The sequence below is a fragment of the Lontra canadensis genome, unplaced genomic scaffold (genome assembly GCF_010015895.1).
Source record: "Lontra canadensis isolate GAN:19392208 unplaced genomic scaffold, GSC_riverotter_1.0 scaffold1, whole genome shotgun sequence".
Classification (NCBI taxonomy): Eukaryota; Metazoa; Chordata; class Mammalia; order Carnivora; family Mustelidae; genus Lontra; species Lontra canadensis.
Genome location: NW_022630995.1, coordinates 117714921 through 117727687, shown reverse-complemented (window position 1 = coordinate 117727687; position 12767 = coordinate 117714921). Strand labels below are relative to the sequence as shown.

Below are 12767 nucleotides of genomic sequence, written 5' to 3'. Positions count from 1 at the left end.
TTCCCACCAACCATGTAGGAGGGTTCCCCTTTCTCCGTCAGAGGATGCTAGAATGTTTAGAGAAAAGGTGGAGCATGTAGATCTATCCGATGGAAACAGGACAGCATACAATTATCAATAAAATAAAAGTAGGATTGAAATGTTACTGCAGGGGTTCTTCTGGGATGACTAAATAAAAATTGTTTAAATTCATGATATCTTACTTCACCTGTTTTTCTTTCTTGAATTAGGCCAAAATAATTGTTTTCTTCTCTTTTCTCTGTAATAGACAATATGAAACACCCCTTGAAGGCAATGTAATTAATCAAGAGATTATGCTAAAACGGCAAGAAGAAGAAATGATGCAGCTGCAAGCCAGAATGGCCCTTAGACAGTCTCAGCTGAGCCTGTATCCGGGAGACACAATCAAAGCCTCTATGCTTGACATCAGTAGGGATCCCTTACGAGAAATGGCCCTTGAAACAGCCATGACCCAAAGAAAACTAAGGGTAAGTTAATTCTCAGATTACTGCATTTAAACATAATCTCACAGGGAAATTTCTTTTTTTAAGTTTTTACTTAAATTCCAGTTGGTTGGGTGCCTGGGTGGCTCAGTCTGTTAAGCATCTGCCTTTAGTTCAGGTCATGATCTCGGGATCCTGGGATCAAGCCCAGTGTCAGGCTCCCTGCTCAGGGGGGAGTCTACTCCCTCTCCCTCTGCCTCTCCCCCTGCTCATGCTCTCTCTCTCTCATTCTCTTTCTCTTAAATAAATAAATCTTTTTTAAAAAAATTCCAGTTAGGGGGCGCCTGGGTGGCTCAGTGGGTTAAGCCGCTGCCTTCGGCTCAGGTCATGATCCCAGGGTCCTGGGATCGAGTCCCGCATGGGGCTCTTTGCTCAGCAGGGAGCCTGCTTCCCTCTCTCTCTCTCTCTGCCTGCCTCTCTACTTGTGATCTCTCGCTCTGTCAAATAAATAAATAAAATCTTTAAAAAAAAAAAAATTCCAGTTAGTTAACATACTCACAGGAAAATGTTATGCAAAACACTTTTAAATTCTGTAGGTGTCCTAAAGTTACCTGTAGATGAAATCAAAATTCCATAATAATTACACTGGTGGGGGCGCCTGAGTGGCTCAGTGGGTTAAAGCCTCTGCCTTCAGCTCGGGTCATGATCTCAGGGTCCTGGGATCAAGCCCTGCATCAGGCTCTTTGCTCCGTGGGGAGCCTGCTTCACCTCCTCTCTCTCTGCCTGCCTCTCTGCCTACTTGTGATCTCTGTCTGTCAAATAAATAAATAAAATCTTTAAAAAAAAAAATTATTGCACTGGTGTTAAATGTTGGTTGCTAATAAATATTTAGCTGTTTCATTATTCCATTTTTAAAATAACATGAGATGGATTTAGAAAAAGATATTCTAAATATACTGTTTATTTTTAAAGTATATTCATGATCCTTAAAGTCAACTGAATTTATTCAGTATTGTAGGGGATTATCGTTTAATATTAAGAAATTTATTATCGGGGCACCTGGGTGGCTCAGTGGGTTGAAGCCTCTGCCTTCAGCTCAGGTCATGATCCCAGGGTCCTGGGATCGAGCCCCACATTGGGCTCTCTGCTCAGCGGGGAGCCTGCTTCCCTTCCTCTCTCTCTGCCTGCCTCTCTGCCTACTTGTGATCTCTGTCTGTTAAATAAATGAAAAAAGAAATTTATTATCTCACAAACCAAGAAAATCAGGAATAGAGAGTGAAGGGTTGGTTCAGAAGCTCAAGAATGTTATCACATATATTCCATCTTTCTGCTCTGCCATTCTCAGATTTTTGATAGTGATTTACTTTGTAATCAAAAGATGATCACATGAGCTTCAAACATCGTATCTTTGCATTACAATATTGAAAGACAAAAGGAAAAAATCTGTGTCATATATCGGGGATTTTTTTTAATGTGTTTTTTTTTTCTTTCAACATATGTATTTTTCTAAACTAAGCTTAAAAAGAACAGTCCTCATGTAAAATATCTTGAACATTTTACAACCTCTATAGTATTACTGTTAAGAGCTGTCAAGTACTTCATTATATGAATTTATCATGTGCCATGATTTCTTCAATCAGTTTCCAGTTATTGGACATTGAAAATATTTCTTTTTTTTTCTTTCAAAGTTTTATTTATTTATTTGAGAGAGAGCAGGAGTGGGAGATAGGAAGGAAAAGGGAAAGGAAGAAGCAGACTTCCCACTGAGCAGGGAGCCTGATGCGATGAGGGACTCCAAACCTGGCTCAATCCCAGAACCACAAGATCATGACCTGAAACGAAGGCAGATGCTTAACCGACTGAGCCACCCAGGCGCTCCTGGACACTGGAAATACTTCTAATTTGTTATTGTTGCTATTGCAAGCAATGCTTTGATGAACATCCCTTTAGCTAAATCTTTTCAGGTAACTTCCTCCAAGTAGAATAGCCAAGTGAAAGGCAAACACCTTTTAAGACATTTGATTCATCTTGTCAGATTGCACGTCAAAACATTTGTATGATTTTATGCTTCCTGTGATCATGCCTCTTTCACCATAGTCTTACCTACCCAGGATATTGTTTTTCTATTCTTTTATCATCACCAATGTGATACATGAGGCAGTATCTTGTTTGTAATGTCCCTATACAAGTAATTCTTCAAACATGAAATAAATAGTAGTAAATGTGATAAAAATCTAGGATGAATTTTTTTCTTTTTAGTTCTGCACTGTGTATTGCCCACATTCTGTTTTGGTTTTTTGTTGCTTTTTTCAAAGAATTGTCTTTTTTTTTTTTTTAATTAACATATAATGTATGATTAGCCCCAGGGATACAGGTATGTGAGTCATCAGGTTTACACACTTCACAGTACTCACCGTAGCATATACCCTCCCCAATGTCCATAACCCAACCACCCTCTCCCTCCCCCCCTACCCCCAGCAACCCTCAGTTTGTTTTGTGAGATTAAGAGTTCAAAGTTGTCTTAAAAGCATATATATATATATATGCTCTGAAGTTGATAAAATTCAAATTTCCCTCATTGTTTTCTAAGAAGAAACAGTACTGGGTGGTGAAAAATGTTTGAACCACAAATTCGAAGACTTGGTTTCTATTGTTGGGTTTTTGTTTGTTTGTTTGTTTTATTTTGTTTCTTTTTTTTTTTTTTTAGATTTTTATTTATTTATTTGACAGAGATCACAAGTAGGCAGAGAGGCAGGCAGAGAGAGAGAGAGGAGGAAGCAGGCTCCCCGCTGAGCAGAGAGCCTGATGCAGGGCTCGATCCCAGGACCCTGGGATCATGACCTGAGCCGAAGGCAGAGGCTTAACCCACTGAGCCACCCAGGCGCCCCTGGTTTCTATTGTTAATAATGCTGTTATATGATTTTAGCCAAATTTTTAAACCACTTTGTTCTTTATTATGTTAATTTTTAAAATGTGGAATTGGGTTGTAATTTATAAGATATTGTCTACTTTTAAAGTTGCTCAAGTCCAATAAAATATGATTAAGCAGAAAGGAAGAAAGTCCATAAGGCCTCATCGATTTGTCATTATCACCAATACCGTTGTCAAGATTAAACACTAGGCAGGATATCATACAAAATAGTGTGGGCTTCTAATAATTAAAGGAATGCTTAAAGCATAAAGAGCACGTACATATACACCTTTTTCATAAATGATAATTTCAGAGAGCTAATGCTGAACATGGCTCATTAGAAATTCATAAATGGTATTCTGTACCTTTACAGTATGCCACTGTTACGTGCCATCTCACTAAAAATCTGTGTTGCCTTTTAGGCATTCAGTTTCTGGCTATTTCAATAACAAACAACTCTTCATCAAAGACTTCCTGTATCAGTGACTACAGAATGTGAACTGGTGGTCCTCAAAGGACCACGTGTTTTTTCTGAAAAGAGCAGAAAGGGTATGTTTTTGGTGCTGAAAAGTAGTTTTAGTAGTTGAAGGAACAATCATCCCATTTAATTAATGTTCTTTCCCAAAATATAAGTATTTAATTTTTTCTTTTTTTTTTTTTTTTTAAATTTTACTTATTTATTTAGCAGAGACACAGCAAGAGAGGGAACACAAGCATGGGGAGTAGTAGAGGGAGAAACAGGCTCCCAACCGAGCAGGGAGCCTGATGTGGGCTGGATCCCAGGATCCTGGGATCATGACATAGCTGAAGGCAGATGCTCAACAACTGAGCCACCCAGGCCCCCCTAATTTTTTCTATGTTACTTTTGGTTGCAGACTCCTTTTAACTTGTTTATACACTGTTACATTAGTTTATCTGTATTGGATTCTATATTTCCCAAGGCAGACCATTTTCATTTTTTCTGCTCTATTTCTGTTCTCATTTAAAATGTGTCCTACTGGTTCGTTGAGTATTAACAAACCCTTAAGGTTAAAGTTTTACTTAAATGTTATCTGTCACCTGTTCCACACTTGGTCAACTGGATAGAGTTCCAACACCAAGTAATTAAGGAAGAAACCAACAAAAATAAAACTCCAGTAACCTTCATGAGTGCAAACGTATCATGTGCATTAATGCATACGTGCACACACATACACCACCCTACTTTGGCCTCAAGATTAGCCATTTCGGGACGCCTGGGTGGCTCAGTTGGTTAAGCGGCTGCTTTCGGCTCAGGTCATGATCCCAGCGTCCTGGGATCGAGTCCCACATCCGGCTCCTTGCTCGGCAGGGAGCCTGCTTCTCCCTCTGCCTCTGCCTGCTTCTCTGTCTGCCTGTGCTCGCTCACTCTCTCTCCCTCTGTCCCTGACAAATAAATAAAAAAAAAAAAAAAAAAAAAGGTTAGCCATTTCATTTTACTTTTTGTCCATTTGCACCTAATCTCTCAGTCTGTTCTGAATCCTGCTCTCACCTGGAGTCTAACATTTTAAGTAATTTCCTCAACCAGTTATCCACTCTTGGCAGAAACTTCTGGATATGCAAGATATGCAGGGAAGAAGTAGATTAAGAAGCAGTAATATAGTGTGTGGACTCCACTTTCCCCAGCTCGTCAGTCTCCCCTATCTCCTGAGATAATGTTTTCTCACTGGAGGCAGCAATGGGGTACGAAGGCTGATATCTGTTAAATCCTTAGCTGTCAACTACTTATAAAAAAAAAAAAAAGACAGTGAGTGCCACGGGCTTCCAAGCACAGGATTATGAATGGATATGTGTACTTTGTAATTACAAAGTAGATGTTGTCCTTTAACTACATTTATTTTAGGATACAGGGAGTGTCACTTTCTAAAGGAAAATGAGATTGTGTTCAATCACTTCACACCTTAGTAGTACTAAACCAAATCCTTATCATGAGCTTGATAACTCTTCAGTAATTAAGACTCCTATTTCTTTTTTTTGAGACTCTGAGTTTATCTGAAGGCCAAAAAATGAAAAACTTGTAAAACTGTATGAAGCAAGGCTTTACATTTGACATCACTGGTAGAAAAGGAAACTGAGGAAGAACTTCTGTTTACATTTGGTGTAGGGCATATTCCATTCCTGTTCTTCATAAAATCTACCATACTTTTTTATTTAAAGTTCCTACATTTGTTTCAGATCACCTGGTTCTGTTGTGGTGGCTTTACATGTACTTGATTATTATTATCATTATTATCATCATCATTATTATTAATATTCTTTGCCTGTTAAGGAAAGACCTAGATTAAAAGGTAAAAACTGTTGATTCTACTTATGTAATTTGCAGAATTTCTTTGGCCCTGAGTTTGTGAAGATGACAATTGAACCATTTATATCTTTGGATTTGCCACGGTCTATCCTTGTAAGTAATAAAACCAGTTTGTGTTACTCTTGGAAAATAATTTCAGTAATGACTTTTAAAAAGCAGTTAAAATTCTTAAGGTTTACTTTAATAAATGTCATTCTTTTTTTTTTTTTTCCAATCGTAGGCCAAGAAAGGGAAGAATGAAGATAACCGAAGAAAAGTAAACATAATGCTTCTGAGTGGGCAGAGACTGGAACTGACTTGTGATACCAAAACTATATGTAAAGATGTGTTTGATATGGTCGTGGCACACATTGGCTTAGTGGAACATCATTTGTTTGCTTTAGCTACCCTCAAAGGTACCAAGACATTTTTAAGTTCAGTGTGCAATGTGGAAACTTGGCAATAAGCTAACTTCCATACCTGTTATTGCCCAACTTATCTTGGGAAATGTTAATTACATGAACACGTCAGCGTTAAGAAGGAGGAGTTAGGTTCATTGTTTTAATAGCTTGTCTTTTCGCGTCTTCTCTACCTGATGATGAAGATTTTTCTTTAGCTCAGTATACTAAAGTGGATTTTAATTATTATATTTGGGGGATCATTATATATGTCAATTGCCTACATATGTACTCTAGATATTAGTATCCTGCTAATCTGAATTTAAATATATAGCAGGATCCTATTTCTGAATCTCCACATCAGCTTCTTTAGCCTACTATCCTTAAAACATACAGTGTCTTTTGTAAACGTTTTCACTTCATGACGGCAAATACACCATTTTACGTATTTTTTAAGCTTTACATTTGTGCAGTGAACTTTGTGACATTCCCAATGGTCTCAGAGCATAGCTTCAGTAGAAATCACTCCTATTTATCAGTTAGAATTTGCATAGCTTCTTACTGCTTTGAAGTTGGGCGTTACTAAATCATTATATTTATAAATTACTCTTCAATATATCAAATTCCTGTTTACCTCAAAATTTAACTTAGCTTAGACAACAGAGTACGGTCAATTGTAGTTGAGGATCAAATTATCTTAAAACCCTACAAGATTAGGATAATGTCTTCTTTGTCACAGAAGAAACGTTTCCTTCAATTTAGTTTTTGAATTCTTGTTTCTTAAAAACTAATAGTTCACTTTGTAGAGTCATCCAATAAACATTCAATTAGTGCCTACTAATGTTCTGTCACTTTACTAGTTAAAAGTTTAGACTAATCAGGTAATACCATTCATATGAATAATTAATCACAATTTCTGTTTGTAATACACCTAATTTCTTGAACGTTCTGGATAAGTCAGATTTTATTGAATAAACTTTTATTTGGAGTCAATAATATTTAGATGGAATTATAGAATGAAAAAATAAAATGATGAGTATTTTTTCTTCTAGGTTTCAGTTGAAAACTCAGTAATAGTAAATAATAACTAATATTTATTGAATGCTTACCACATGCTGCATGCTTTACCAAGTGTTTTATATGCCTTAGGTCATTTGATCCCTACAATAATACAATAATGCAGGAATTATCACTATCCTGATTTTACAGACAAGAAAACTAATGTCTAGAGGGGCGCGTGGGTGGCTCAGTGGGTTAAAGCCTCTGCCTTCGGCTCACGTCATGATCCCAGGGACCTGGGATCGAGCCCCACATTGGGCTCTCTGCTCAGCAGGGATCCTGCTTCCTCCTCTCTCTCTGCCTGCCTCTCTGCCTACTTGTGATCTCTGTCTGTCAAATAAATAAATAAAATCTTAAAAAAAAAAAAAACTAATGTCTAGAAAGGTTAAATAATTTATTCAGTATCATGCAGATAGTAAACGATGCGGTAGAGTTGAATCCAGTTCTGTCTGCCCTTAGAACCCTCAGTATTAAAAGACTCAGCCACATCATATTGCCCCCACTGTATGCAGTTGCCCTCAGCATTCCCTGCCACACTTCTTAACAATCTTATTTTATTCTTTTTTTTCTTATTTTATTCTTATGTAGAACTGTTTTGTGCAAGTCAACCCCCCCCAAAACCCACAAAGGAATCAGAAGAAAACATTGAAGTATTTTTATCTGAATGTTTTCTCATTCTGTTTTAGATAATGAATATTTCTTTGTTGATCCTGATTTAAAGTTAACCAAAGTGGCCCCAGAGGGATGGAAAGAAGAACCAAAGAAAAAGAGCAAAGCCGCGGTTAATTTTACTTTGTTTTTCCGAATTAAATTTTTCATGGATGATGTTAGTTTGATACAGTGAGTACACAAGTTTCTATTCTTGTCTTTTTGGCTTCTGGTCTTTGGACTCTTTAGTTTACTGATACTGAATTACTTGAATATGATCAATGAAAATGTCTTCTCTATCATCAAAGAAATATTTCCTTCAACATAGTTTATTAAATTCTTGTGCCTTAAAAGCTTGATAATAAATGATCTTAGGAACTCAACTTATATGCCAATAATAAGAATCTCTCCAGATTCAAGATAAAGCATAGATGTTTAGTATGCATTTGTTTTTCTAGACATACCCTGACCTGTCATCAGTATTATCTTCAACTGCGAAAGGATATCTTGGAGGAGAGGATGCACTGTGATGATGAGACTTCTTTATTGCTGGCATCCTTGGCTCTCCAAGCTGAATATGGAGATTATCAACCAGAGGTAGGATTTGTTTTTTTTCTCCAGAGGCCACTTTTATATTGATATTTTTATCCTCGGCATAATTAAAAACTGAACCTGGTTGATGTGTTTGCTATTTAGGTCTGGAGTTGTTGTTGGGTTTTTTTAGGATTTATCTATCGGAGAGAGAGAAAGACAGTGGGAGAGGCAGAGGGAGATCAAGTAACAATCTCAAGCAGCCTCCGCACTGAGCATAGAGCTTGACACAATGTTCCAGTCCCACAACCCTGAGATCATGACCTGAGTTGAAATCAAGAGTCGGATGCTCAACCAACTGTGCCACCAAGGTGCCCCAAGATCTGGAGATTTTTGAGGCTAGTTTGGTACCTTAGAGTGACTAGGTTCCCCATATACATTGGTATATAAAATCATACAGTGTAGCTTTCTCTCTCTTTTTTTCTGTGTAAAATTTCTTGCTTCACAATTTCAGGATATCTAGCATTTACCCTTCCTTCTCCCAATTTCTAATTAATGGATACTAGGCACAAGGGTTACAAGCCAAATCTGGATCAAAGGGGTCTTCTGCCTTCCACATGGATCCATGCTGTGATGGGCTGAGAAGCTAGCAGAGTTCACTGTACAGAGAACAGATGTTTGTGGCCAATCATTCCTGAAAAAAGTGGATCTGAGAGGAAGCAAGGGGCAAGAATCAGTGCCACTTGAGTAGCATCCTTAACATTAACCGCAACTGTAGTGACATTTGGCCCTTGTTGTCTGTCTCTTTAAGCTTGCTAATCAGTTCAGTCATTTTACCTCACTGGATGAAAGAGAAAGAATGATACATTTCCTCTAAAACTCACTCCTCAGGGAGAAGTCTAAGTAAAAGTGTCTTACCTTTTGGTTGAGACAAGAACTTTAAGATAGAAGGAAGAGGGCAAACAATTGCTTATAAAAACATTCTCTCTTCTAGGTTCATGGTATGTCTTATTTTAGACTGGAGCATTATTTGCCTCCCAGAGTGATGGAGAAACTTGATTTATCCTATGTTAAAGAAGAGTTACCAAAATTGCATAATACCTACGCAGGAGCTTCTGAAAAAGAGACAGAGTTAGAATTTTTAAAGGTAAGCATGCAAAATTACAAATGATAAAGTTTCTATCTCTTTCAAAGTAAGCAAGAAATGGAGGACATATGTATCTAAAAGCTCAAGTGCCAATAACTGATACTGTGAATTATCTCACTTATTCCTGGCTAAAACCATGGCATTTTAATTATCTTGTGAAAGAGAGGACTAAAGCTCAAAAAGCAAATGTAATATTCCCAAAGTCAATGGCTGGTATGTGGGGCAAAACTGATTCGAACTCATACCTGTATGACTATAGATTCGCTGCTTTTATTCAGTTCCATACTCAAGATACACTATAAATGTATCAAGATACATTATAAAGAAGTAACAACTAAATTTTTTGACTGGCTATAAGAGGGGAGGTCATATGGATTCTAGAATTATTTTGCTTTGTTTTTTCTTAAAAAGCTTAAAATACAATTACATCCTCTAAAAATAGTGTTTCACAAATGCCGACTAATTTAGATAATTAAATGGGGTCAGAAAAAATGGCTTTATGGTTCCAGGTCTGCCACCAGCTTTCTTTGAGACCTCAGATAAATTGTCCATTTATGATCAGGAAAGATAGTGTTGTGTTAACTTCCAATGAGAATAGCAAGTATAGTATTCTATTGAGAAGACAAACTTTCAGAACATTCTCCTGATTTAGCTCCCTAGTATGTAACAGTGTGCCTTCCATTTGCTCCATATTGAAGGGAACTAAAGTTCCCAGCCCTATAAGTATCTATGAAGGCATTGCACCCACCCACTTACATCACCTTTAGTCTAGGGTTTGTGCTAAGACATATAAGGGAGTTTGTTTTATTTAAGTTGAGTCAACATTTAAAGACATTGAATTATGTAGTTATGTTTTCCTTTAGTTATTACATTTTTATACTTGAAGATCATAAAAAGTTTATATTTTTATTAATAAAGGTAGAAAGCAGATTAGCATAGTGGTAAAAATTTGCTTGGGAATTTGTAGTCAGACAGTCTTGCATTTGAATTCTTGTTTCAACCAGCTGTGTGAACTTGGACAATATATTTAACCTTCCTGAGCTTTAGTGTTCTCCCTGTAAGTAGTGCGCTTAATGCATAAGTGGGTTGCCCTACTCCTTCTAATAATATATCCTGTTACTCCGTTCTCTTTAACTCTAGCATCTTTCTTCTAACCTGAGTTTTTTAAATCACATTAATACACCTCTCTAAATTTATACTTCTTTTACATCTTTCTGCAAATCATGCTCTTTGGACCAAGACAGCAAGGCATCCCATATCTGGTCCTTTAAAGACAAAGATTTGCCAACCCCTGATATAAAGCATTTCCAACACCAAAAAACTTCCTCGTGTCCCTTTGCAATCAATCCCCCACCACAACCATGCCAGCCCTTGGCAACTACTGATCTTCTATCACCATAGTTTTTTCTTGTCTAGAATTTCATAAAAAGAATTATGTATTATGTAGTAGTCTTCTGTATCTGGCTCTTTTCGCTTTGTATCTGGCTCTTTTCGCTTAGAAACAATACTTTTGAGATTCATCCATGATATGACACGTATCAACAGTTTTTGTTGTTGGTTTTTTTGCTGTTGTTGTTGGGGTGGTGGTTTCTTGTTGGTTTTTATTTTTTGCTGGGTAGTTTCTCTTTCTACAGATACACGACCTATTTATTTTTTCATTAGTTGATGGATATAAAGCTTCCGTAAACTTTCAAATACACATTTTCATGTGAGCACATGGTTTTTACTTCTTTTGAGTGATTACCTAAGAGTAGGTTTGCTGGGATCTTTGGGAAGCATATGTTTCACTTTATAAGAAATTGCCAGATTAAAGTGGTTGTCCAATGTTACAGTACTACCAGTAATATGTGAGATTTCTAGTTGCTCCATAGCCTCAAAATACTTGGTATCCTCAGTCTTTTTAATTACTGAAATAGGTAAGTAGTGGTATATCATTGTGGTTTTAATGTATATTTTCCTAATTACTATTTACAGTGAGCATCTTTTCATGTGTTTATTTGCCATCATGTATCTTTTCCATTGAAGTGTCTAATAAAATCTTTTGCCCATCTCTGTATCTGGTTATGTGTCTCCTTATTGCTAAGAAATACATGCTTTCTATATGTTCTGGGTACAGTTCCTTTCTCAGATATATAATATGTTTATCTCCCAGTATGTAGCCTGCCTTTATATTTTCTTTTCCCTTTTTTTTTTTTTTTTTTTAAGAGATGGAGATTGAGAGGGTAAGAGAGAGAATCTTAAGCAGCAGACTCCCCACTGAGCACAGAGCAGGGCTTGATCTCACAACCCTGAGATCATGACCTGAGCTGAAATCAAGAGTCAGACACTTAACTGACTGAGCCACCCAGGCACCCCATTGCATTTATATTTCTTATCACTGACTTTTGAAGAGCAAATGTTTCAGTTTACCATTTTTTTATTCTATAGTTCATGTTTTTTATGTCCCACAAAAAAATTTCTTTCAAATCCGTACCCATAAATATTTTCTAAGCTTTATGGTTGTAGTTCCTGTATTTAGGTCTATGACCCGTTTGGGGTTAATTTTCATACATTCAGTGTAATAGAGGTCAAGATTCATTTTCTTACCTGTGAATACCCATTTGTTTCGGCATTATTTGTTTTGTTTTGTTTAATTTTATTTATTTATTTGACTGAGAAAGACAGCGAGAGAGGGAACACAAACAGCGGGAGTGGGAGAGGGAGAAGCAGGTTTCCCAACTATCAGGGCTAGATCCAGGACCCTGGGATCATGACCTGAGCCGAAGGCAGATGCTTAACGGCTGAGCCACCCAGGCACCCCTCAGCAACATTTATTGAAAAGACTCTCCTTTCCATATCAAACTACAGTGGTACAACTTTCTATATCTTTGTCACCTTCTACCAAGGTACATTGCTATGATGTGCTATTATTCCAACAGGTCTGCCAAAGACTGACAGAATATGGAGTTCATTTTCATCGAGTGCACCCTGAGAAAAAGTCGCAAACTGGAATATTGCTTGGAGTCTGTTCTAAAGGTGTCCTTGTGTTTGAGGTTCACAATGGAATTCGCACACTAGTCCTTCGCTTTCCATGGAGGGAAACCAAGAAGATTTCTTTTTCCGTATGTCCATTTAAATTCCTTTTCATTATATTTTAAAATACGTGTTGTCAATTTCAAATGTAACATATTAATTGAATATCCTTAAGTAAACTTTAGATTCTTCTATTCAGTAGGGCTAATACATTTTAATACTATTTAACTCTTCTCAGTTGTAGGAAGTATTATTGAGATTTTTATTTGGTCTTAGTTTTATCAGGAAGTGATTTTTAAAAGAATAGTATACATTC

At 36.9% G+C, this 12767-nt stretch overlaps 1 protein-coding gene across 12 annotated transcripts in view; it reads left to right on the top strand.

The window, feature by feature from the left end:
* PTPN13 (protein tyrosine phosphatase non-receptor type 13) overlaps positions 1–12767 on the top strand; it is a 204879-nt gene that overhangs the window by 124667 nt on the left and 67445 nt on the right. For 7 of the 12 annotated variants that reach the window (XM_032862136.1, XM_032862218.1, XM_032862225.1 and 4 more), the window contains 7 exons: positions 266–488; positions 5696–5770; positions 5898–6072; positions 7800–7953; positions 8220–8358; positions 9287–9439; positions 12358–12540. In XM_032862136.1, the coding sequence (XP_032718027.1) occupies positions 266–488; positions 5696–5770; positions 5898–6072; positions 7800–7953; positions 8220–8358; positions 9287–9439; positions 12358–12540 (1102 nt within the window). The remainder of the gene's footprint in view (positions 1–265; positions 489–5695; positions 5771–5897; positions 6073–7799; positions 7954–8219; positions 8359–9286; positions 9440–12357; positions 12541–12767) is intronic. The other 5 variants (XM_032862233.1, XM_032862200.1, XM_032862191.1 and 2 more) reach the window with 1 other exon arrangement.